This window comes from Leucopleurus acutus (assembly GCF_964270905.1).
Source record: "Leucopleurus acutus genome assembly, chromosome: 18".
NCBI classification, from domain to species: domain Eukaryota; kingdom Metazoa; phylum Chordata; class Mammalia; order Artiodactyla; family Delphinidae; genus Leucopleurus; species Leucopleurus acutus.
The window spans coordinates 24,155,292-24,178,282 of record NC_139160.1 but is presented as its reverse complement, the minus strand read 5'-3'; the positions used below and the strand labels follow the sequence as shown (position 1 = coordinate 24,178,282).

At 39.1% G+C, this 22,991-nt stretch overlaps 1 protein-coding gene across 1 annotated transcript in view; it reads left to right on the top strand.

Moving 5' to 3' along the window:
• The window catches only part of AKAP11 (A-kinase anchoring protein 11), a 48,505-nt gene extending 34,905 nt beyond the window's left edge, over nt 1-13,600 (top strand). Inside the window, 2 exon segments of the mRNA XM_082859796.1 lie at nt 1,318-1,478; nt 9,762-13,600. Of these exon segments, the coding sequence (XP_082715922.1) occupies nt 1,318-1,478; nt 9,762-9,902 (302 nt within the window). The 3' untranslated portion in view covers nt 9,903-13,600.
• Nucleotides 13,601-22,991: the final 9,391 nt, after the last annotated feature.

The window sequence follows — 22,991 nt, the reverse complement described above, 5'->3', positions numbered from 1 at the left end:
GAGTAACCTCTCCAAAGACACAAGTCACTCTTAGGCCAGGCAACCAGGAACCCTGAACTGAGAAGTCCAGTGGTACAGAAAACACTTCAACCCCATGACCTCTGCAGAATTTACAGAGTGGCCCAAAGACTGTGTCTGGTACCGTCGTCTACCAGACCCATTTTTGACTGAAAGTCAGAGGGGAGAGAGGAGGGAAATGATAATACATTTATGCTAAGAGAATAGTGTGGACCAATTTTTTTTAAATGAAAAGTTTTAGGGGTCAATACGAATCCTAAAAATGATTGGTAGTGGTCTAGAATGCCCTGCGAACTGTAAAAAAAAGAATCAGGGACATTCACCAACAAATGTCCATTACTGTTGCAAATTGGTGCCATGTCTGCCAGCATGCCCCGCTGCTGGCCTCTTGTGTGGGAGGCCCACCACTAAGCAGCAGTGTTAAACACACGATACTGGTCCACGGGCATTAGTTTTATAGTCAACAGGGATTCATCTTCTTTATGTTGAAATCGTAATTTTCATTAAAAAATAAACTTGAGAACAGTGTCTTACTTATAATAGGGGTGTATCAGAAAATTCCCTGGTTTAGCTTTTGGGAAGTAAGTGGTTGCATATGACGTTTTTTTTTTTTTTTTCGTATTTTGCCTAAAGAGTGAAGTGATTAAGAGCGTGGAGCCAGACTGCCTGCGTTTATTTCCTGGCTCAGCCATTTCTGGCTGTGAGACTCTGGATCTCTCTCTGCCTCAGATTCCTCACCTGTAAAATGAGATGATAGCAGTTCCCTCCTCACAGGGTGCTTGTGAGGATTAAAGGAGTTTGTATATGTAAAGAGATTAAAACAATACTTAGGATGTAATATGTGCAATACAGGTGTTCACTGCTGCTGCTATTTCTCTTAGTTCAGAAAGCTTTCTTAAAGTCCATTTAATATATTTATTTGAGGTTTTTATTTGCGTTTTATTTATATTTTGATTGTAGCATTTTAGTTTTTTTTTTTTTTTTCGGCTTTACCTATAGATTAGATTTTGACACAAATTATGGTATTCGTGAATTGGCTCTTGAATTCAATACCTCAGAATAGAGTTTTGCATTTGTGCTGTCACAAATGATCAAAGCTGTTCCTTTGTTTTAGCATTATTTTGCATTTTCAAAGTAATGCTTTAGTTGATGTTATGGTACAATTAAGAAAAGATGAATTTTTTTCCAGAATTCCTTGGAATCTTAACAAATGGAAAATGCTTATATGTCCTTGGAAAGCAGAGCACTGAGAGTTGAATTGATGAGTTTCACTTCATATCGTTTCAACTTAAATATTAGGTTCAGAGCAAGATGGAAATACTCTGCTAATTACGAATGTTGACACGGAGCCATGCACAGTAGACCCCCAGCTAAGGATTATTCTTCAGTGGCTCGTTGCCTCTGAGGCCGAAGTTGCAGAACTTTATTTTCATGACTCTGCAAAGAAGGAGTTTATACAAGTAAGTACCTACATCATAGGGTGGTTGTGAGGACACGGTATATGATGTTCTGTGTCACATGGTTGATAGAAAGTGGGTAAATGCTCAGGTAATAGAGTCCAGTGGTTGGGCTCAGGTATCAGCTCCGCCACTCTCTAGCAGTGTAACCTTGGGTAAGTTCACCAGTCTCAGTTTCTTTATCTGTACTGTGGAAATGAGTATAGAATTTACCTTGCAGGGGTTTGTGAGGATTAAGTATAATACTGTAAAAAAAAAAAAAAAAAATGCTTAATCTACTGCCTGGCACATCCAAAATTTTCAGTTAGGTGCCTTTAATAAGCATTTCATGAGTTTCCTGTCTTATCAATTGGATGGACCTATGACTTCAAGTCAAATGCACTGGAAATAAGGAAATCAATCATAAAGAACTTGGGGGAAATAAGAGATTTACAAAATTATAGTTATTTCTGGGCAAGTGATAGTGTTTGTGGAAATAAACCATGGAAAGGATGAGTCATATGACTTATGGTCTTTACACTCTGTAATGCTTGGGTCACTGATGTAGAACTGAATGAATCAATCCATATTAGAAATAGGGTCTTACTGGCAGCAGAAGTTCTGGGAAGTACTCCTTGGTGTGAGCCCTCCCAGAGACCACCATTAGCCCCACCAAAGAGCCCGAGTAAGCTCCAGTGTTGGGTCGACTCAGGCCAAACAACCAACAGGGAGGGAACCCAGCCCCACCCATCAGCAGACAAGAAGATTAAAGTTTTACTGAGCTCTGCCCACCAGAGCAACAGCCAGCTCTACCCACCACCAGTCCCTCCCATCAGGAAACTTGCACAAGCCTCTTAGATAGCCTCATCCACCAGAGTGCAGACAGCAGAAGAACTACAGTCCTGCGGCCTGTGGAACAAAAACCACATTCACAGAAAGATAGACAAGATGAAAAGGCAGAGGGCTATGTACCAGATGAAGGAACAAGATAAAACCCCAGAAAAACAACTAAATGAAGTGGAGATAGGCAACCTTCCAGAAAAAGAATTCAGAATAATGATAGTGAAGATGATCCAGGACCTCAGAAAAAGAACGGAGGCAAAGATCGAGGAGATGCAAGAAATGTTTAACACAGATCTAGAAGAATTAAAGAACAAACAAACAGAGATGAACAGTACCATAACTGAAATGAAAACTAACACTAGAAGGAATCATTAGCAGAATCACTGAGGCAGAAGAACAGGTAAGTGACCTGGAAGACAGAATGGTGGAATTCACTGCTGTGGAGCAGAATAAAGAAAAAAGAATGAAAAGAAATGAAGACAGCCTAAGAGACCTCTGGGACAACATGAAATGCAACAAGATTCACATTATAGGGGTCCCAGAAGGAGAAGAGAGAGAGAAAGGACCCGAGAAAATATTTGAAGAGATTATAGTCGAAAACTTCCCTAAGATGGGAAAGGAAATAGCCACCCAAGTCCAGGAAATGCAGAGAATCCCATACAGGATAAACCCAAGGAGAAACACACCAAGACACATAGTCATCAAATTGGCAAAAATTAAAGAAAAATTACTGAACGCAGCAAGGGAAAAGCGACAAATAACATACAAGGGAACTCCCATAAGCTTGACAGCTTATTTCTCAGCAGAAACTCTACAAGCCAGAAGGGAGTGGCACGATATACTTAAAAGTGATGAAAGGGAAGAACCTACAACCAAGATTACTCTACCCAGCAAGGATCTCATTCAGATTCGAAGGAGAAATTAAAAGCTGTACAGACAAGCAAAAGCTAAGAGAATTCAGCACCACGAAACCAGCTCTACAACAAATGCTAAAGGAACTTCTGTAAGTGGGAAACACAAGAGAAGAAAACAAACCCAAAACAATTAAGAAAATGGTAATAGGAACATACCTATCGATAATTACCTTAAACCTGAATGGATTAAATGCTCCACCCAAAAGACACAGGCTCGCTGAATGGATACAAAAACAAAACCCATATATGTGCTGTCTACAAGAGACCCACTTCAGACCTAGGGACACATACAGACTAAAAGTGCGGGGATGGAAAAAGATATTCCATGCAGATGGAAATCAAAAGAAAGCTGGAGTAGCAATACTCATATCAGATAAAATAGACTTTAAAATAAAGAATGTTACAAGAGACAAGGAAGGACAGGACACTATGTAATGATCAAGGGATCAATCCAAGAAGAAGATATAACACTTATAAATATATATGCACCCAACATAGGGGCACCTCAATACATAAGGTAGCTGCTAACAGCTCTAAAAGAGGAAATCGACAGTAACACAATAATAGTGGGGGACTTTAACACCTCACTTACACCAATGGACAGATCATCCAAACAGAAAATTAATAAGGAAACACAGCTTTAAATGACACAATAGACCAGATTTAATTGATATTTATAGGACATTCCATCCAAAAACAGCAGATTACACTTTTCTCTCAAGTGCGCACGGAACATTCTCCAGGATAGATCACACCTTGGGTCACAAATCAAGCCTCAGTAAATTTAAGAAAATTGAAAGCATATCAAGCATCTTTTCTGACCACAATGCTATGAGATTAGAAATCAGTTACAGGGAAAAAAAACGTAAAAAACACAAACACATGGAGGCTAAACAATGTTACTAAATAACCAAGAAATCACTGAAGAAATCAAAGAGGAAATCAAAAACTACCTGGAGACAAATGACAATGAAAACATGATGATCCAAAACCTATGGGATGCAGCAAAAGCAGTTCTAAGAGGGAAGTTTATAGCTATACAAGCCTACTTCACAAAACAAGAAAAATCTCAAATAAACAATCTCACGTTTCACCCAAAGGAACTAGAGAAAGAAGAACAAACAAAACCCAAAGTTAGCAGAAGGAAAGAACTCATAAAGATCAGAGCAGAAATAAATGAAATAGAAACAAAGAAAATAATAGCAAAGATCAGTAAAACTAAAAGCTGGTTCTTTGAGAAGATAGACAAAATTGATATGCCATTAGCCAGACTCATCAAGAAAAACAGGGAGAGAACTCAATAAAATTAGAAACGAAAAAGGAGAAGTTACAACAGACACCGCAGAAATACAAAGCATCCTAAGAGACCGCTACAAGCAACTCTATGCCAATAACATGGAAAACCATGAAGAAATGGACAAATTCTTAGAAAGGTATAACCTTCTAAGACTGAACCAGGAAGAACTAGAAAATATGAATAAACCAATCACAAGTAATGAAATTGAAACTGTGATTAAAAATCTTCCAACAAACAAAAGTGCAGGACCTGAAGGCTTCACAGGTGAATTCTATCAAACATTTAGAGAAGAGCTAATACCGATCCTTCTCAAACTCGTCCAAAATACAGCAGAGGGATGAACACTCCCAAACTCATTCTATGAGGCCACCATCACCCTGATACCAAAACCAGACACAGATACTACAAAAAAAGAAAATTGCAGACCAATATCATTGATGAACATAGATGCAAAAATCCTCAACAAAATACTAGCAAACAGAATCCAACAATACATTAAAAGGATCATACACCATGATCAAGTGGGATTTATCCCAGGGATGCAAGGATTCTTCAATATATGCAAATCAGTCAATGTGATACACCATATTAACAAATTGAAGAATAAAAACCATATCATCATCTCAATGCAGATGCAGAAAAAGTTTTTGACAAAATTCAACACCCATTTATGATAAAAACTCTCCAGAAAGTGGGCATAGAGGGAACCTACTTCAACATAATAAAGGCCATATATGACAAACCCACAGCAAACATCATTCTCAATGGTGAAAAACTGAAAGCATTTCCTCTAAGATCAGGAACAAGACGAGGATGTCCACTCTCACCACTCTTATTCAACATAGTTTTGGAAGTCCTAGCCACGGCAATCAGGGAAGAAAAAAGGAATACAGATTGGAAAAGAAGAAGTAAAACTGTCACTGTTTGCAGATGATATGACACTATACATAGAGAATCCTAAACGTGCCACCAGAAAACTAGAGCTAATCAATGAATTTGGTAGAGTTGCAAGATACAAAATTAATGGGCAGAAATCTCTTGCATTCCTATACACTAATGATGAAAAATCTGAAAGAGAAATTAAGGAAACATTTTCATTTACCATTGCAAGACAATAAAATACCTAGGAGTAAACCTACCGAGGGATACAAAAGACCTGTATGCCGAAAACTATAAGACACTGATGAAAGAAAGATGATACCAACAGATGGAGAAATATACCATGTTCTTGGATTGGAAGAATCAATATTTTGAAAATGACGGTACTAACCAAAGCAATCTACAGATTCAATGCAATCCCTATCAAATTACCAATGGTATTTTTTACAGAACTAGAACAACAAATCTTAAAGTTTGTTTGGAGACACAAAAGACCCTGAATAGCCAAAGCAGTCTTGAGGGAAAAAAATGGAGCTGGAGGAATCAGACTCCCTGACTTCAGACTATACTACAAAGCTACAGTAATCAAGACAATATGGTACTGGCCCCAAAACAGAAATATAGATCAACGGAACAGGATAGAAAGCCCAGAGATAAACCCACGCACCTATGGTCAACTAATCTATGACAGAGGAGGCAAAGATATACAATGGAGAAAAGACAGTCTCTTCAATAAGTGATGCTGGGAAAACTGGACAGCTCCATGTAAAAGAATGAAATTAGAACAATCCCTAACACCATACACAAAAATAAACTCAAAATGGATTAGAGACCTAAATGTGAGACTGGGCACTCTAAAACTCTTAGAGGAAAACATAGGAAGAACACTCTTTGACATAAATCACAGCAAGATCTTTTCTGTTCCACCTCCTAGAGTAACGGAAATAAAAAGAAAAATAAACAAATGGGACCTAATGAAACTTAAAAGCTTTTGCACAGCAAAGGAAACCATAAACAAGACCAAAAAGACAACCCTCAGCATGGGAGAAAATATTTGCAAATGAATCAACGGACAAAGGATTAACCTCCAAAACATATAAACAGCTCATTCAGCTCAATATTAAAAAAACAAACAACCGAATCCAAAAATGGGCAGAAGACCTAAATAGACATTTCTCCAAAGCAGACATACAGATGGCCAAGAAGCACATGAAAAGCTGCTCAGCATCACTAATTATTGGAGAAATGCAAATCAAAACTACAATGAGGTGTCACCTCACACCAGTTAGAATAGGCAGCATCAGAAAATCTACAAACAACAAATGCTGGAGAGGGTCTGGAGGAAAGGGAACCCTCTTGCATTGTTGGTGGGAATGTAAATTGATACAGCCACTATGGAGAATAGTATGGAGGTTCCTTAAAGAACTAAAAATAGTATTACCATACGACCCAGCAATCCCACTACTGGGCACATACCCAGAGAAAACCATAATTCAGAAAGACACATGCACCCCATTGTTCATTGGAGCACTATTTACAATAGCCAGGTCATGGAAACAACCTAAATGCCCATCGACAGACGAATGGATAAAGAAGATGTGGTACATGTATAGAATGGAATATTACTCAGCCACGAAAAGGAACGAAATCGGGTCATTTGTAGTGACGTGGTTGGATCTAGAGACCGTCCTACAGAGTCAAGTAAGTCAGAAAGAGAAAAACAAATATCGTATATTAACGCATATATGCGGAACCTAGAAAATGGTACAGATGAACCGGTTTACAGAGCAGAAATTGAGACACAGATGTAGAGAACAAATGTGTGGACACCAAGCAGGGAAAGCGGTGGTGGTGGTGGTGGTGGTGGTGGTGGGATGAATTGGGAGATTGGGATTGATATGTATACACTGATGTGTATAAAATTGATGTCTAATAAGAAAATTAATTTTTAAAAAAATAAGCATTTCATGTATTCATATGAAAAAATAGTTATTCTGTGTATTTAATTGCTTCATAATTGTGCCTAGTAATTAGTGTGTCTCTTCTGTTAATCCAGTTTCATTAGTGGCATAAGCACTAATGAATAAGCACTAAGCTGGCATAAGCAAAAGCCAGTAAACATTTAAACATTTAATAAGGGACAGTAGTTTACTTTGAGCATTTAATAGGGTTCTAATAATGGAACATTCAGGTTAGTTGCACTAATAGGATATTTTTATTGATAACTTACTGTGTGCCAAGTACCTTACTTTTTTTATATCAATTTATTTATTTATATACTTATTTATTTTTGGCTGTGTTGGATCTTTGTTGCTGTGCACGGGCTTTCTCTAGTTGCAGCGAGTGGGGGCTACTCTTCGTTGCGGTGCGCAGGCTTCTTGTTGCGGAGCATGGGTTCTAGGCACGTGGGCTCAGTAGTTGTGGCTCACGGGCTCTAGAGCACAGGCTCAGTAGTTGAGGCGTGTGGGCTTAGTTGTTCCGCCGCATGTGGGATCTTCCCAGACCAGGGATCGAACCCATGTCCCCTGCATTGGCAGGTAGATTCTTAATCAGTGTGCCACCAGGGAAGTCCCCAACTACCTTATCAGTCAAGATTTTTAGTTTACAGTCTTAAGGTTTTTGTCCAAGAATTTTCCTTATCAGAACTTTGGTTTAATCTTACTATGTAATATAGAGTAGTCCAAAGAATAACCAATGTAAGATGATCAATAACAACAAAAAAGGAAGAATCAAGTTACTCTTGATTCCTGGTTCAGAATTTACAAAGATACTGTTGAAAGAAGTATGTGAAAAAGATATTATGTAAAATCTTTTTTTTTGTATTTTGTTGTCTTTATTTATACTTCTTGGATTTTTCCAGTGTAGATTTCTGTTTTGAGGCAGAAGGAGAAAATAAGACAGAAAGGGATGCTCAGGACGTGAATTGTCAAGGAGAAAGAATGCGTAGGGAAAGTATTAGAACTGGCCTTAGGGAGGCAAACATTTTCACGTTATTTAGTCTTGGATAAACTGAGGGCTGAGGAAGTCCCTAGGCAGAGCTGAGTGTAATGGTGCTGGGGTAAGGGAACCTCATCCCCATGTAACCTAAGAAAACATTCTTGCAGTTCCTCAAAAAGTTAAACACAGCGTTATCATATGACCCAGCAATTCTACTCCCAGGTATATACCCAAGAGGAATGAAAACATATGTCCATGGCAATGTTATAATAGGCCAAAAGTGGAAATATCCTAAATGTCCATTAACTGATGAATGGATGAATAAAATGTGGAATATCCACGCAGTGGAATGTTATCTGTCAATAAAAAGGAATGAAGTAGAGACATGCTGTACCATGGAGGAAACTTGAAATCATTATGCTAAATGAAAGAAGCCAGGTCACAGAAGACCATATATTTTATGATTCCATTAAAATGAAATGGCCAAAATAGGCAAGTCTTATCGACTGAAAGTAGATTAGTGATTGTCTAGAGTTGAGGGGGTTTGGAGGAGTGGGGAGTGATGATTAACAGGTAGGGCTTTTTTTTTGGTGTGATAAAAGTGTCCTAATATTGATTGTGATGATGTTGCATTCAACTCTGTGAATATAATGAAAACCATTGACTGGTATATTTTAAATGAGTGATTGTATGGTATGTGAATTATATTGCAGTAAAGCTATTTTTAAAAAGGTTAAGCATATTTATATTACAAAAAATTAGTTTTTACAGAACTAAGTAGAAAAAAAATGAGTGAAGACATGTTCTGATTGGTGGTGATAGTTTATTTAAACGTACATTTATTTACTTAAAAAAAAATTGGGCTATAATTGATATATAACATCATATTAGTTTCAGGTGTACAACATGATTCGATATTGGTATATATTGCAAAATGATCACCACAGTATTTAATATTTATTTACTTTTTTTTTTTTTTTTGAAACATTAACATTTCTTAACTTAGAAAGCCATGTTTCCGTTGAGGCTAGAGTGCGTATTCCAGGGAAAAAAACACACTATGTGTTGTGGAAGGAAAATCCACATCCTTTTATTAAACTTGACATTGTCTTTATTATTTTATGTTCCTAATTGAGGGTATGGCAGATGTGTTTAGTTAGGTTAAGAATTTCCTGTAGAAATGTAGCCTCTGTACGCCCACACAGAGGGCGTATATCTGCTGGGTGAGGTTTGTGGGATTCTGGCTCCAGCAATCCCAAAGTGTCATTCTGTGGAGGAGAGTACTTATAAAAGCCAGGAAGGAAAAATGTTTAATTTGTGTAAAGAGTGGTGGTTTAGGGGAAAAGACCTTGTTCCAACTGGGAAACAGTATTTTACTGCGAACACCAGGATTCTTAGTTTTACCTGATGTTTGACTTAACCTTTCTTTCTTACTAGCTTTCAAGACGATTACAAGAAAAAGGCTGGAAAGTGGGAGACCTCCTGCAGGCTGTGCTTAAATACTATGAGGCGATGGAGAAGACGTCCAACGACGAGAGAGCTGAGTCCCTGTTTGATTGGCTCTTGAAAAATGCATAGAACAAACTCCAAACCAGTATATTTTATTATTTGTTTTGAGAGAGGAAGGAACAGATAAAGATGCATAGGGTAAAATTTGAATAGTGAATATTAATATTTAAAGTGAATTGGGAGGAAGGTAAATATAGCTTTTTAAGTGCGTTGTGTCATCACATGGTATATATAGTTCAAACGTTTGTAATCTCTCAAATATTATCTTCGTTTATTCTTCTATACACATGTGTAGTGTGTTAAGACCCTAAGAACATGTATTTGAAGGCTTTCAGGGACATTCACTGACAGCATTCTTTTTGCATCCAAATAGTGCTGCTAGAATTTGCACTGAGGTGGCCGAGGGTGGGTGACAGGGATAGGGAGATATATTTTGCTCCTTTGCAAGCAAATGGTATCCTGTTAATAACAAATCTCACATCAGAAAATATCATCGAGGCTAATTTTTTTTCTGACATCTTCTGTCCTATTTTTAAGGGTCAATTTTATTTTCATGGTTCACCTATTGGTAGCTTTTTGAATCCCCCAAGTTATTTAATTTCTTAGAAACATAAGTAGTTTAGGTTTCTATAAATATCATAAGTGGTAGTTTCCCCAGCCTTTCATCAAATGACATTATTTGCTAATGTTACCAATTGTTCTGGCATGAAAGCAAGTGTGTGTGTGTGTGTGTGTGTGTGTGTGCGTGCGTGCGCGTGCGTAAAGGAGAACTTTACCTTGCTAGTGGTTGGTGCCCTCTTTTATTTTACTCTTTTCTTGTTAGAAACCCACTGTTAACATTAAAAAGGTGCTTTAAAATAAAATGTCTATAAAGATTGTGCAGTAAGAATTTTTATTTCTTATTCACTCTTTTGGGTCCCCAACTTATCCTATAAATGAAAATAAAGGTGCAAAACATGTTGACATTTTAAAACTTAATGTTAATTTGGAAATGCATTTAGAAGCCCAATAATTATTTTCACTGTTGGGATTTTGGGGAAAAAAACACCCCACTTTAGCAAAGATAAGCTTTTTCTAGAAAACAATGGGACCCTCCCCTGAATCCCGTCCCCAGTAACGTGTATCTGCACTGTTTTGTAAAGTCCTCTGATGCAGTCTTTCTGGGCTCTGCATTTTCTACTACTTGTCTTTAGTAACTGCGAGTTGACCTGCATGGAGGACCGGGATTGTGTTTTGTATGTGAGGGTATGTGTGTGTGCATTTTTGGTTCTTCCATTAGCAGATTTTGTAACCCTAGAGTAAATCATTTTTTGTGGGAGGCTTTGGTTTTGCTCTGTTACATTTTCTTTTTTCTTGAGCACTGACTGTTCTGGAAGCTGCACAAAGTATAGAAGACATAGCACCCACCAGGGGACAAGGAATAAGGGCACTTACATTAATTTGAATTATAATTACAGTAGAGAAATTATTTTATTGCTTTTTAAGAAAAATACCAAAATCTATTTAAATATTTCAAGGTTACACTGTGTAAGCTTTGTTTTTTTCTCAATTTAAGATAAAGCAATAGAGCAGGCCTTAAAAATAAATTTTCCTGAAGTTTCTTCAGGTATTTTTTTAAGGTGGAGAAATGCAGGAAATGCATATAACCAGAATTGACTCTGTCTGTCTTTAGCTTCTCAGAACTTGATATGCAGCAGCACTGGACTGGGTTTTTTAAAGTTAGGAACCAGGTTGTTATGACATAGATTGATTGGTTATTAAGCTTAGATTGAATTTTTACAAGTGTATAACTATCAAGTTGTGTTTGTTGACTTCGATGTATGTACGGGTTTTATTAACAGCAAAACTGAGTTCTCTATTTCTTTTAAGCTAAAGTGACAATGTATTAGTTCTGTAAAACTTTCTGTACTTGAAAATGTTTGTTTATTTCTCTTATGGTAAGATTTTCCTCATATCTTTGTTTTCTTTGCATTATCTGGAGCTGTGATGGATTCAGAATTCCCTTATTCAGCCACTGCGGACTGACAGACCAGTCCTTAGACACTAGCATGCATAGTACTAATCACAGTGGAACTCCACACTTCTGTCAGTTCAGTGCAGGGGTGAAGAGAAAAATATTAAGTGTTGGCAGATGTGAAAAGAAACGGGAGTTAAGCTTCCATATATGGAAAGAAAACATTGGAGTTTATAACAGTATCTTTTAATCAAGAACAGTCTAAACTTACTTTGTTTAAAGGCACTTTGTGATTTTTTCCAAAGACGTTGTAGATCTATTTGGTTGCTCAGCCTTCAGAACAGGTCTGTTCGTTGAGGACGACTCTGTCTTATTTTGTTAAAAATATACTTGGCATAAGTAGATTTATTATGACAGTGTAATACTGCCATTCTGCACACTTTGGCCCTTATGAAATATGATATTCAGAACTGTTAAAGTTGTGTTGTGCTTTGGGTTGAATTCTCTGTTTTATCAGTTTCAGAACCATTGAAGGATCTGTGGAAAGAAAGTGAAGGAGGCCTCTGACGGGGTTTTTAGAACATTGTTTCAGACTGAAATGGAGCACTTCTTTCATATTCTTCTTTTCCCAAGCCAAGATTAAATTACATTTATATTTTGGGTATTATTTTGATTTTGAAAATATTTCCTGATTTACACGAAAGGAATGACACGGAAGAAAATTACAGTATCTATTGGATGGTGTGACACAATTTAATGGAGTAATAAAATCTTTAAGAATATTCACTCAGTGAATATATGTGATAACATCTTCATATTTTGAAAAACGTTCCACTTACCCTTTCAGATATTTGATGTGAATTAATTCAATTCATAATACTTTCATTTTGCTTAAATAAAGGTTTTATTTTACTGGTAGGAGAAGTTAATCACGTAATTAAATGCATCAGGTATAAAGTGGAAGCTAGTTTACCCACGTGACTTTGATATCATGCACGTTCCCCAAATGCAAAGTTTAACCTTGACTCATCATCAGAGTCTAGATGCAGATGTCTTCTTAGTTAATTATTTAGCAAATATTATTCTTCCACAATTAAAATGATCAACTTCCCATCAATCTATTGCTTTAAATTTGTTTTTTCAAGGGAAACTTTCCACAGAATTTTTAAAAAGTAATGCATCCATATTCAGGGTGTAGGGAAAATACTTTCCACTTTAAAACCCTGTCCACCTGTCACCAGCACATGCAAGTTAGAGCTTCCGTGGGAATTATGAAATTGTACTAAAATGAAATGCATTTTTTCTCATTTTCATTAGAAGACCCTGCACACACTTACTCACTCACTGTATTCCTGTTCTGAAGATGCAGATACAGTGTTGGTCACTCTTGTCACTTTATTTATTTATTTATTTTTTTAAACCATCCATGTACATTCCTTTCACATGGGTAGAATTATAGTTCTAGAAGTTCATTGTTTTGTTTTTGTTGAAATGTTTGAATACTATTTAATATCAGGTTTTAATATTTCTGGATTTACTACCTTTGGTTACTTGTGCAGTGTTAAAAGTAATTCACATTTTTGTTTAATATACCAGATATAGAGCAAAAGCAGCTTTGAGTAATTGTAGCTGTTTGTGTTGAATTACTACATTAAGATCTTGCATAACAGTAACTTTTTGTTTTTTTGCTTTTCAGTAATTTAATATGTTCATTTACCAAAATACGAACTAAAATTTTGTTTTAGCAGTGGCTCAGAATAAACATTTCAGAAATTACTTTTGTAATAATGTGCAATTAATTGTTCTTTTATCTTTTTCCAGTTGTTTAAGTCTGTGATCTTTCTCTCCCAACTAAGAATTCCTCAATAAACTTAAGAAATGCCTGGCCTTGGTTATCAATCTGTAGTATCTTGTTAACATACTCAGTAATGAACTAAAGTACAAAGGTATCGAAGTGGAATTGCTGTGATAGAAGGCACATTGAACAACCTCAGTGCTTCTAACATGGTTTTCAAGAAGAACGGAAGCTAGGAATATTTTTAATAGGACAGTGAATCCTAAGTTCTTATTCAGTTGCCTCTGAATGCTGACAGAATGACTTGGAAGGCTATTTGCTCAATTTGTTGTGGATTTTAGTGCAAAGTATCAGTGGAATATTGTGATTGCCTTGAACGTGAGCATGTTAGGAAACTCTGGCCTGGATTGAGCACTTCTTCCATAGGATATAGAGATCAGACCTTTGTCATGCTATGTAGCATGAGGCACTTGAAAGTTAGGTGCCGGTTGTTTATAACTAATGGAATTTGACTCCATTGTAAGTATTTTAAGCCTAGGAATTAGAGAATGATTTTCTAGCTTTTCATGAATGTTTCAGAACGCTAGGAAATAATGATAGCATATAATGGCTTGGGTACGAGTGCCTCCCAGTCACCAAGAAAACAATTAAAAAAATGCTTTGCAACAGTAAGCAAGATTCCTTAGACTGTAATTCTAAAAAGGAAAAAGATTTCAAAAGGAGTGGGAAGTTGTGACAAATGGCATTTAAACAGTTTTGCACATTGCAAATTGGGATGATTTGTGATCTGTGTTTTAGCTGGGATAGAGAGGGGGGTGAGGGACAGGGCTTGAAGAATTACCTCACATTTTTTAAAGTATGAAAGACGGAAGAAGTCACTCTTGGTGCTACTATGCAAGAAGTAAAAAGCTGTGAGCCTTTTGCAGCATCGTTTACAGCAGGAACGATAAAGAGTGCAGGAAGGCTACTGCTTGGGAGTTATGGTTGCATTTTTTTCTCCATCCTTTGTAGTTTTGTACAAAGGAACAAAGGAAAAAAAATTCCCCCATAAACTTCCTTCACAGGAGCACCCTAGTTTGTTTCCAGGGCAACCTGATCTGTGAAATTAGTACAACCGCTTTAGAAAATGATTATTACCTAGTTAAGTTGGACTTGTGTGTGCCCTATGACACAACAGTGTCAGATATAAACTCTAGAGAAAATCTTGCTTATGAAGATCGGGGGCATGTACAATATTTATCAACAGTATAAACTGTGATATGTTCATTCAGTGGAATTTTATACAATGGTGAAGAAGAATGATAGCCACATGCTTCAACACAGTTGCACTGCAAAGACGTAGCAAAAGAAGCAAGACACAGAAAAATAAAAATGAGTCCATCTACAGAAAGTTCAAAAACAGGCAAAACCGTATAGTTGACCCTCCATATTTGTGGGTTCTGTGTCCCCGGATTCAACCAACTGTAGATTGAAAATATTTTTTAAAAAATCCAAAAAGTTCCAAAAAGCAATCTTGAATTTGTCACGTGTCCACAACTATTTATATAACATTTGCATTGTGTTTACAATAATTTACATAGAATTTACATGTATTAGCTATTATAAGTGATCTAGAGATGATTTAAAGTATACAGGAGGACGTGCATAGGTTAAATGCAAATACTATGCTATGTTATTTTATATAAGCGACTTGAGCATCTGTAGATATTGTAGATCCACAGGGGTTCTGGAATCAGTCCCCCGTGATGACTGTTAGATTGTTATATATACATACATGCGCATATGTATAAATACATACATCCATTTACAGTCAAATATGTGTATATGTGTATAAAAATATAAGGGAATAATTAATACAAAATTCCGGATAGTGAATTACCTGTGGAGATGGGGGCCAGGGAGAGGATGCAGTAGAGCCTTCCAAGGTACCAGTAATGTTCTGTTTATGAGGGGGAGGTCCCTGGATGTTCAGTTTATTGTTTTTCCTCATTATACACATTCTTTATATGACACTCTAAAATTTCACACTGAAAACAATTCATTCAAAACAGATTACCCAACAGAATTTGTTCAAAGGGGCTGTGGGGTGTATTAATTAGGTGTTTTCTGAAATGTTTCCAAAAACAGCTTTGAAGAAAAATGATGTTTAAGCACTACTGAAGATTAAGGGGAAAAAGCAGAAAACTCTTCTGTGTCTCCTGAATTGTCCCCTGGAAAACATACACATTACCTAGGTTTTCTGCTTGTCAGCCTTTTAGAGTTGGGGTGGGTGAGGGTGAGGGAGGAGACTGCTATCCACGGAGAGTCAAAGAGAAGTTATTGCCATGGCCTGTCTTGTCTCTATGTCTGTGTTGAATCTCCTCGTCTGTATTCCTACATCTGGACTCCCACCCCACCTCCTGACACAGCTAGGTTATCCCCTCCTACCCTGGTGTTTTAACCAGAAGTGCCTGTTGCCCAGCAAAGCGACTGGATCTGAGGGAGAGGATGGAGGGAGGTGGGGCAGGGGAGGGAAGGAGATGGAGGGAGAGGAGGCTTTAAGCCAGAACCAGAGCCATTAGCAGGAGTAAATGCCAGCAGATGAAAGGACACCATTTAGCCAGGGAATGCTGAAGAAGGGCACAGCTGCAGCATGGCCAGTGTGGTCCTCAGCCGGGAGTGGGGAAATGCTGATCTCCTGAGACGCTGCCTTGTGATTCAGTGTGAAGAAACAGGAACTGAGATGCTTGAGCTCTGGACTAAGGCGGTCATGTTGGCAGCTTGCTCTCGACAGTGGTACCCATGAACGCCCCAGCCAGGCTGGACTGGTCATAGAGCTGCAGGGCTGGAGGCACAGCCCTTCGGCAGATATCCTGCAGCCTCTCCAACGGGGTTCACAGGTAACCGACCCTGGAGCATATAGCGTTTTATTACAACAAGAGGTAGTCTTTGGGAAGGGACCACAGAAGCCCAAACTACCGGTCCAGAAACAAGGATGATCCCACTCTGCTCTCCTAAAGCTGCAATCTTACTTTGAGCCTCTAGGTGGTGCAGCAGCACAGTCTACCGCTTACAAAAAAGCCTAAAGAGAACTTTGCAAAATGCTTCCTGCGACACAGTTAGCCTGACTGCTTGAACCATATCTTAGTCTCTTGCGGGCATTCCTTGTTTCAAATAAGCTGGGTTTTAGGGTCTTGCTGGTCTCTCCACTTCCACCCCCTCTCAGAATCTGGATCATTTCCTCAATTCTTTGGTCACTTCTGCTCAGGTTCACCCCTCAGTTTCAGGGACCTGTCATCAAGGGCACCCCCTGGAAGTACCAGGCACACGGGAGAGATAAGTGCAAGGGGTTCCTCATGCAGTCACATCCTGCTCGGGTGAGCAGCCTGCAGACTGTCACCGCCAGCATTCCTCGGGTGTTCAAGCCACCTTCTTCCTTCTTATTTTACCTGTTCCCACCTGCCTCCCCTCCAATACATCCTCGGTCACACCTCAGGAGCTTTTCTGGAATTTTCTGTTAGTATTTCACCATGTCCCTGCCATTTATAATTAGCTTTTATCCCAAGTGTACACTAAATTTTACTGCAAATTCAGTCTCTGCTCAGTTTCACCTTATCAATATGGTTGTCCCTGACCTCGTGTGGGAAACAGCAACTACCTCCCAGCACTCTTTATCCCCTTATGTTGCTTTATTTTCCTTCTTAACCCCTTTTCCACCTGAGATAAGTATATATTTGTTATCTTTTCATTCCCTAGAGAGGAAGCTCCCTGAGAGCTGGGACTTGGCTGGTTTTGTTCTCTGTTGTGGTCTCATCCCTAGAACAGTGTCTGGCATGTGGTGGGCACTTGGCAAATGTGTTTTGAATGAATAGGTGGATGGGTGGGTGGATGGATGGATAAGACAGATGGTTGGATGAATGGATAGAGAGTTCTGCCTTTCCCTAACAGACCAGTAGGAAAAGCAGTGTCCTGGGGGTTTGGAGCCTAGGGTTCTGGCTCCAGCTGAACCACTGGTGGACTTTGAACAAGTCGCTGCATCTCCCAGGGTGGCCTGTTCCCTAATCTGTAACACGAGTGGGTTGGACTTCACGATCTGCAGTTCCTTCCTGCCCTGGCAGTTTTTGGTTTTATGATTACGTTTCCCAAAGGTGCCGAGGCTATAAGCCAGGTGACAGATAACATGCATTCTTGGCAAGAAACTGTTGCAATTAATAACTTGGCATCAAAAGATGCATTTATATATATAGATAAACACATAATTGCTCCATAATCTTTAAGGCTTTAAAAAACCATTTTCCTAAGAAAATCTTGTATTGGTCTTTGCTTGTATTTCCATCTTGACCTCTGGTTCCATGTATTAATGATTCTGATTATTCTGACAAATAAAGGGATTTTTAAAATAGTTATTGTTCTTCATTGGGGATCTTCCTGGGTTATTTCTTTATTTTTATAAGTTTATTTATGGCTGCATTGGGTCTTCGTTGCTGGGTCTTCGTTACTGCACGTGGGCTTTCTGTAGTTGCGACGAGCGGGGGCTACTCTTCGTTGTGGTGCGTGGGCTTCTCATTGCAGTGACTTCTCTTGTTGCAGAGATCGGGCTCTAGGCATGCAGGCTTCAGTAGTTGTGGCACGCAGTCTCAGTAGTTGTGGCTCGCAGGCTCTAGAGCACAGGCTCAGTAGTTGTGGCGCACGGGCTTAGTCGCTCCGTGGCATGTGGGCTCCTCCTGGACCAGGACTCGAGCCCATGTCCCCTGCATTGGCAAGCAGACTCCCAACCACTGTGCCACCAGGGAAGCCCTGGGTTATTTCTTTTAATTAGTAATTTGTGATTATTTAAAGGGTTGAGAATATTCTATAGCAAACACACCTACAGGTTCCTCACTTTAGAAAATTAGTAACATTATTTTCAAAAAGATATCATGCTTCTAGTGTACTTCCAACAAGGTAAGTAGGTTTTGAAATAAAATAATAATAATTAAAAAACTCTTACCTTCGAAAAAGAACGATCACCATATACCATGATTTTCCTCTTGCTATTTGGTTGTGATTGTTTTGTAGGGTTGGCAGGTGTCTGGTATCTAGAAAACCTTCAAGTATTTTTTTGAGTGAATGGTCAGTGGCATGTGAGAGAAAAAACTCATCCTGAGATATAGGTAGAACTTCGTGAAAGTAGTTCTCTCTTTCTTTTCTGAGGGTGGAAATCTAAATGAGCTTGGGGGCAAAAGGAAAGATTTTCCTAAGTCCTCAGTTTTAAAAGTTTACTCTTCTCTAGAATAAGGAAAGAAAAACAAGAACAAAACTTGATACCTGTGGTAAGTAGAATAGTGACCCCTCAAGCCCACGTCCATATCCCCAGAAACTGTGACTATGTTACCTCACGTGGCAAAAGGGAGTTGGAAGATGTGATAAAGTTGATAGAGGGACATTATCTTGGATTATCCAGGTGGGCCAATTTAATCTTCTTAAATTGGGAGAGCCTTTCCCAGCAGTAGTCAGGGGAAGATGTGATTAGAGAGAGAGAGTTGGAGAGATATGACATTGTTGGCTTTGAAGATGGAGGAAGGGGCCGAGAGCCAGTTGAGTGCAGGAAGCTTCTAGAATCTGGAAAAGGCAAGGAAATGGATTCTCCCTTAGAGTCTCCAAAAGAAATGCAGTCCTGATGACACTTGATTTTAGCCTAGTGAGACCCAAGTCAACTTCTGATCTGCAGAACCGTGAGACGGCGAAATTTGGGTTGTGTGAAGCCACTAAATGTGTAGTAATTTGTTACAGCAGCAATAGGAGAATAATACATTACCTTCTTGTTTGAACAAATGCTTCGAGCTCCCCAGAGTAGAAAAAGAGAGGCCAGGCCAGGGATCTAGAGCTCTGCTGTACAATACGGTAGCCACTAGCCACTTAAAACGGGGCTGCTCCAAGTTCAGCTGTGCACTAAGTGGAGAATATACATAGATTTCAAAGATTCAGTATGGAAAAAAATCTTAATAATCATTTATTCTTATTGATTAGGTGTTGATACTATTTTGGATATATTGATTTAAAAATTATTCAAGTGTTTCACCTGTTTTTCTTTAACTTAAAAAAATGTGACTATTAGAAAATTTAAGCTACATACATGGCTTGCATTTGTGACTCACGCTGTACTTCCATTGATCAGCTCTGCTATAGAGTATCACTGAAGGATAAGAGATGGTCATTTCCATGGCGGACAGTTCTCCAACTAAGTGGTGAACTGTGACATTCAGGTATAGGCTTCCAAGAGGACAGGTCAGGCTTCCTTGCAACTTCCTGTCCTGGACTTCCTGTAAGAGAAGGTGTCGTGTGGGTCTTTACTCAGCACCTAGCAGGGTGGCTGGCACACGCTGAGACTGTTTGCAGGGCATGCACAGATGCCGCTGACCCTAGAAGGTGCTTTGACCAGGCACAACAGGACAGTATATTTGCCTTGAACAATTGTCCTGAAGGAGCTAGACACTGTGGTCTAACAGAAAACAAGATGCAACAAACAGGTCTTTTCCCTTTTGGCCAGTATTTCTTGCCCTACCTTCCCCATCCTGGATGGGGTCTGTTAGCATTTCCAGGAAAGAAAGATGTCAAAAAGAGAAACCAAAAGGCAGCCTCAGGTGTCTGAGCGCAAATACCAAAGAAGCATTCCGTATAGTGATTTGTGCTCGGCCTATTTCTTATCTCTGTGGCAACTCCTCAGTAATGCAGAGACAAGGGGCTGAGCCACTTTGACTCGGGAGACAAACGCTTCATGTGAGATTTTGGTTCTCCCCTGATGTGCCCCATGATCAATCTAGTTCCCTGTAGTTCCCTTCCTCATGCTTGCCTAAAGAGACAGATGTGTACATTGATCAGTACCGAGTGCCGTGAGAATTCATTAGTGACTCTGATTAGAAACATTCCTTAAATCTCAGGAATCATTGGTGTCAGAATCAGATTATCTGGGAACAGGATGGGGGATTCTGATCGGTTGCTTTGCTGCAACCCTAACTTCGGCATTTGCAGAATCTTTTGGGGTTCTGAAGCTGTTAGAGGTCCAAAATGCCATATTTGAAAGCGTCCACCATGGTAAATTGAAGCTAAATGTCGCTGGGTTATTTTTCCCCTGTATAATGTCATTTGCTTAACTCAGATGAACTTTGTGCCATTAGAAATGGGGAAATACAATTGATTTTAATGCCATTTGAGTCTGTTTTGTGGTCTTGTGGACGGAAATATCCTGGTTACTTGGTTCAGATGATTCATGTAGTAGACCAGTCTGGGGAATAAACTTTATCTTGTCCTTGTCTTTATTTTTGTTTTCTATATGGAAACTCATCATTTGAGGTTGGCAACGTGGATTTGGACTCAAGTTCTTCAATGAATTTTTTTTCCATGGTTCTCTATTTCAGACCCCAGCTCTCCAACTCTAGGCTGTTCTCCAAAAGCGAACGCACTCACAAGCCCTCTGAAAGACCGCTGGCCTGTCAGATATTACAGTTAGCTCTCCTCTGAGGTTGGTTAGGCTCGGAATTCTTTGCCTTTTAGTCAAAACAGAGAGTGTTACAACTTATTCCCAGGAGTGAGAAAGCAAGTCAGTCATGAAAACTTTGTCGGGGGAGACTGTTGCTGGTACACAGGACAAGCTCATTAGTCAGATCCCCATGCTGGGGCATGGGACGGGTGACCAGTCATAAAGTGCTGATGGCCAGGTAATTGAAGAGAGTGTGTGTTCATATTCATTGCCCCTGCTCACAGGGCTGTCTTCAGCAAAGAGTATGGCTGGTCTGGTTAAATACACACACACACACACACACACACACACACACACACACACACGATGCTTTTCCTGATGCTTCAAGAAAGTCTGTAAGTTAAGACAAATGATATGGGCTGGGAGTAACCGACCATCTGTCAAAATGAAAATGTCATATTCACAGGAAATGAATAACATGCCCAGCAAAAAAAAACCAGCCTATATAAATGAAGGCATTAACTATCCACGGAGAAAATAACAGAGACACAATCCAACGGATCCGTAGTAGAATCTAGCAACCTATTCCAATGTTACAGGTAAGATTTCTAATAGCCATATATGTTTATCCTCTTCAACTAAGCAATTTTAATAGTCCCAAGGCTTTTATTTAAAGTTGAAGACCATTCATTAGTTAAAATTATATTTCTTTTAATTGACCAAATATAGAGTAAATATCCTAGGGCTTTGGAGAATACCATTAGACCACGTACAACCAAGCACCAGTTGGTCAAGCCTTGAAGATGTGCACAGAATACCCTCTCTCCTGGTCCCTCCCTGGCGAATCAGTAGCTTTTGTCCGTGTAATGTTATGTTCAGTTTGAGCGCTGCTGGAAGCGATGTCTTTTATTTTTCCTTTTATTTTCTTTATTTTGCTAGCTCTCAGAGCTGGAGGACACAGGACAGTGTGTTATCACCATCAGAGTTTAAAGCTTATCTTTGTGAATGTGATCGTACTTGGGGGTTGTCAAAACCTGAGGAAACGTGGCCTCTGGTGAATGGCCATGGGATAATAGGACAATGTTTTCAGGGTGGCCGGGCACTGGGAACACCACTCAAGGGCCAGACAGGCATGAGCTGGTCATGTTCAACCTTGGAGCCTCTGGCACTCAAGTGTGGAGGGAAGTAGACATTTTGTTGACAATTGGTTCTCTGCTCAAATATATCTGGAAGGTAGCCTTTTAAAAGACAGCACCAAAAACTTATATAACTGTGCCTGGACTTCTAATGGGTGGAGCAGTTCTCAGAGCTTTCTGAGATCCTCTTTCTGGGTTATAATCTTCAAATTTGGCTTAAATACAATTTTCCATTTATTTCATAAATAAATAAAAGGCAACACAGGCATCTGCCGTGGCATCACCTGATTCGCTTCCTCTACCTGCCCGTTGGTGAGTCTTGCACCAGACCTACTGAATCATAGCCCCTCGGGATGGGGTGCCTAGGATTCCTAATTTCTCGAAATAAACTTTTAATTTTCGAATAGTTTTAGATTTACAGAGAAGTTGCAAAGATAGCACAGAGAGTTCCCATTTCCACCACACCCAGATTTCTTTATTAATATCTTACACTAATATGGTACACGTGCTACAGTGAATGAACCAATATTGATACGTGATTATTAACTAAGGTCCACATTTTGTTCCATAACAGGACACCCCATTACATCTGATTGTCAGGTAAATGTCTCCTTAGGCGTCTCTTGGCTGTGACAGTTTCTCAGACTTTCCTTGTTTCTGATAACCTTTCAGAGTTTTGAGGAGTCCTGGAGAGTATTTCACAGACCGTCTCTCAGTTGAGATCTGTTTGATGTTTTGCTCATGGCTTGACTGACGCTATGGGTTTGGGGAAGGAAGACCACAGAGGTAAACTGCTCTTCCCATCACATCCCATCCGGGGTTCCTACTATCAACA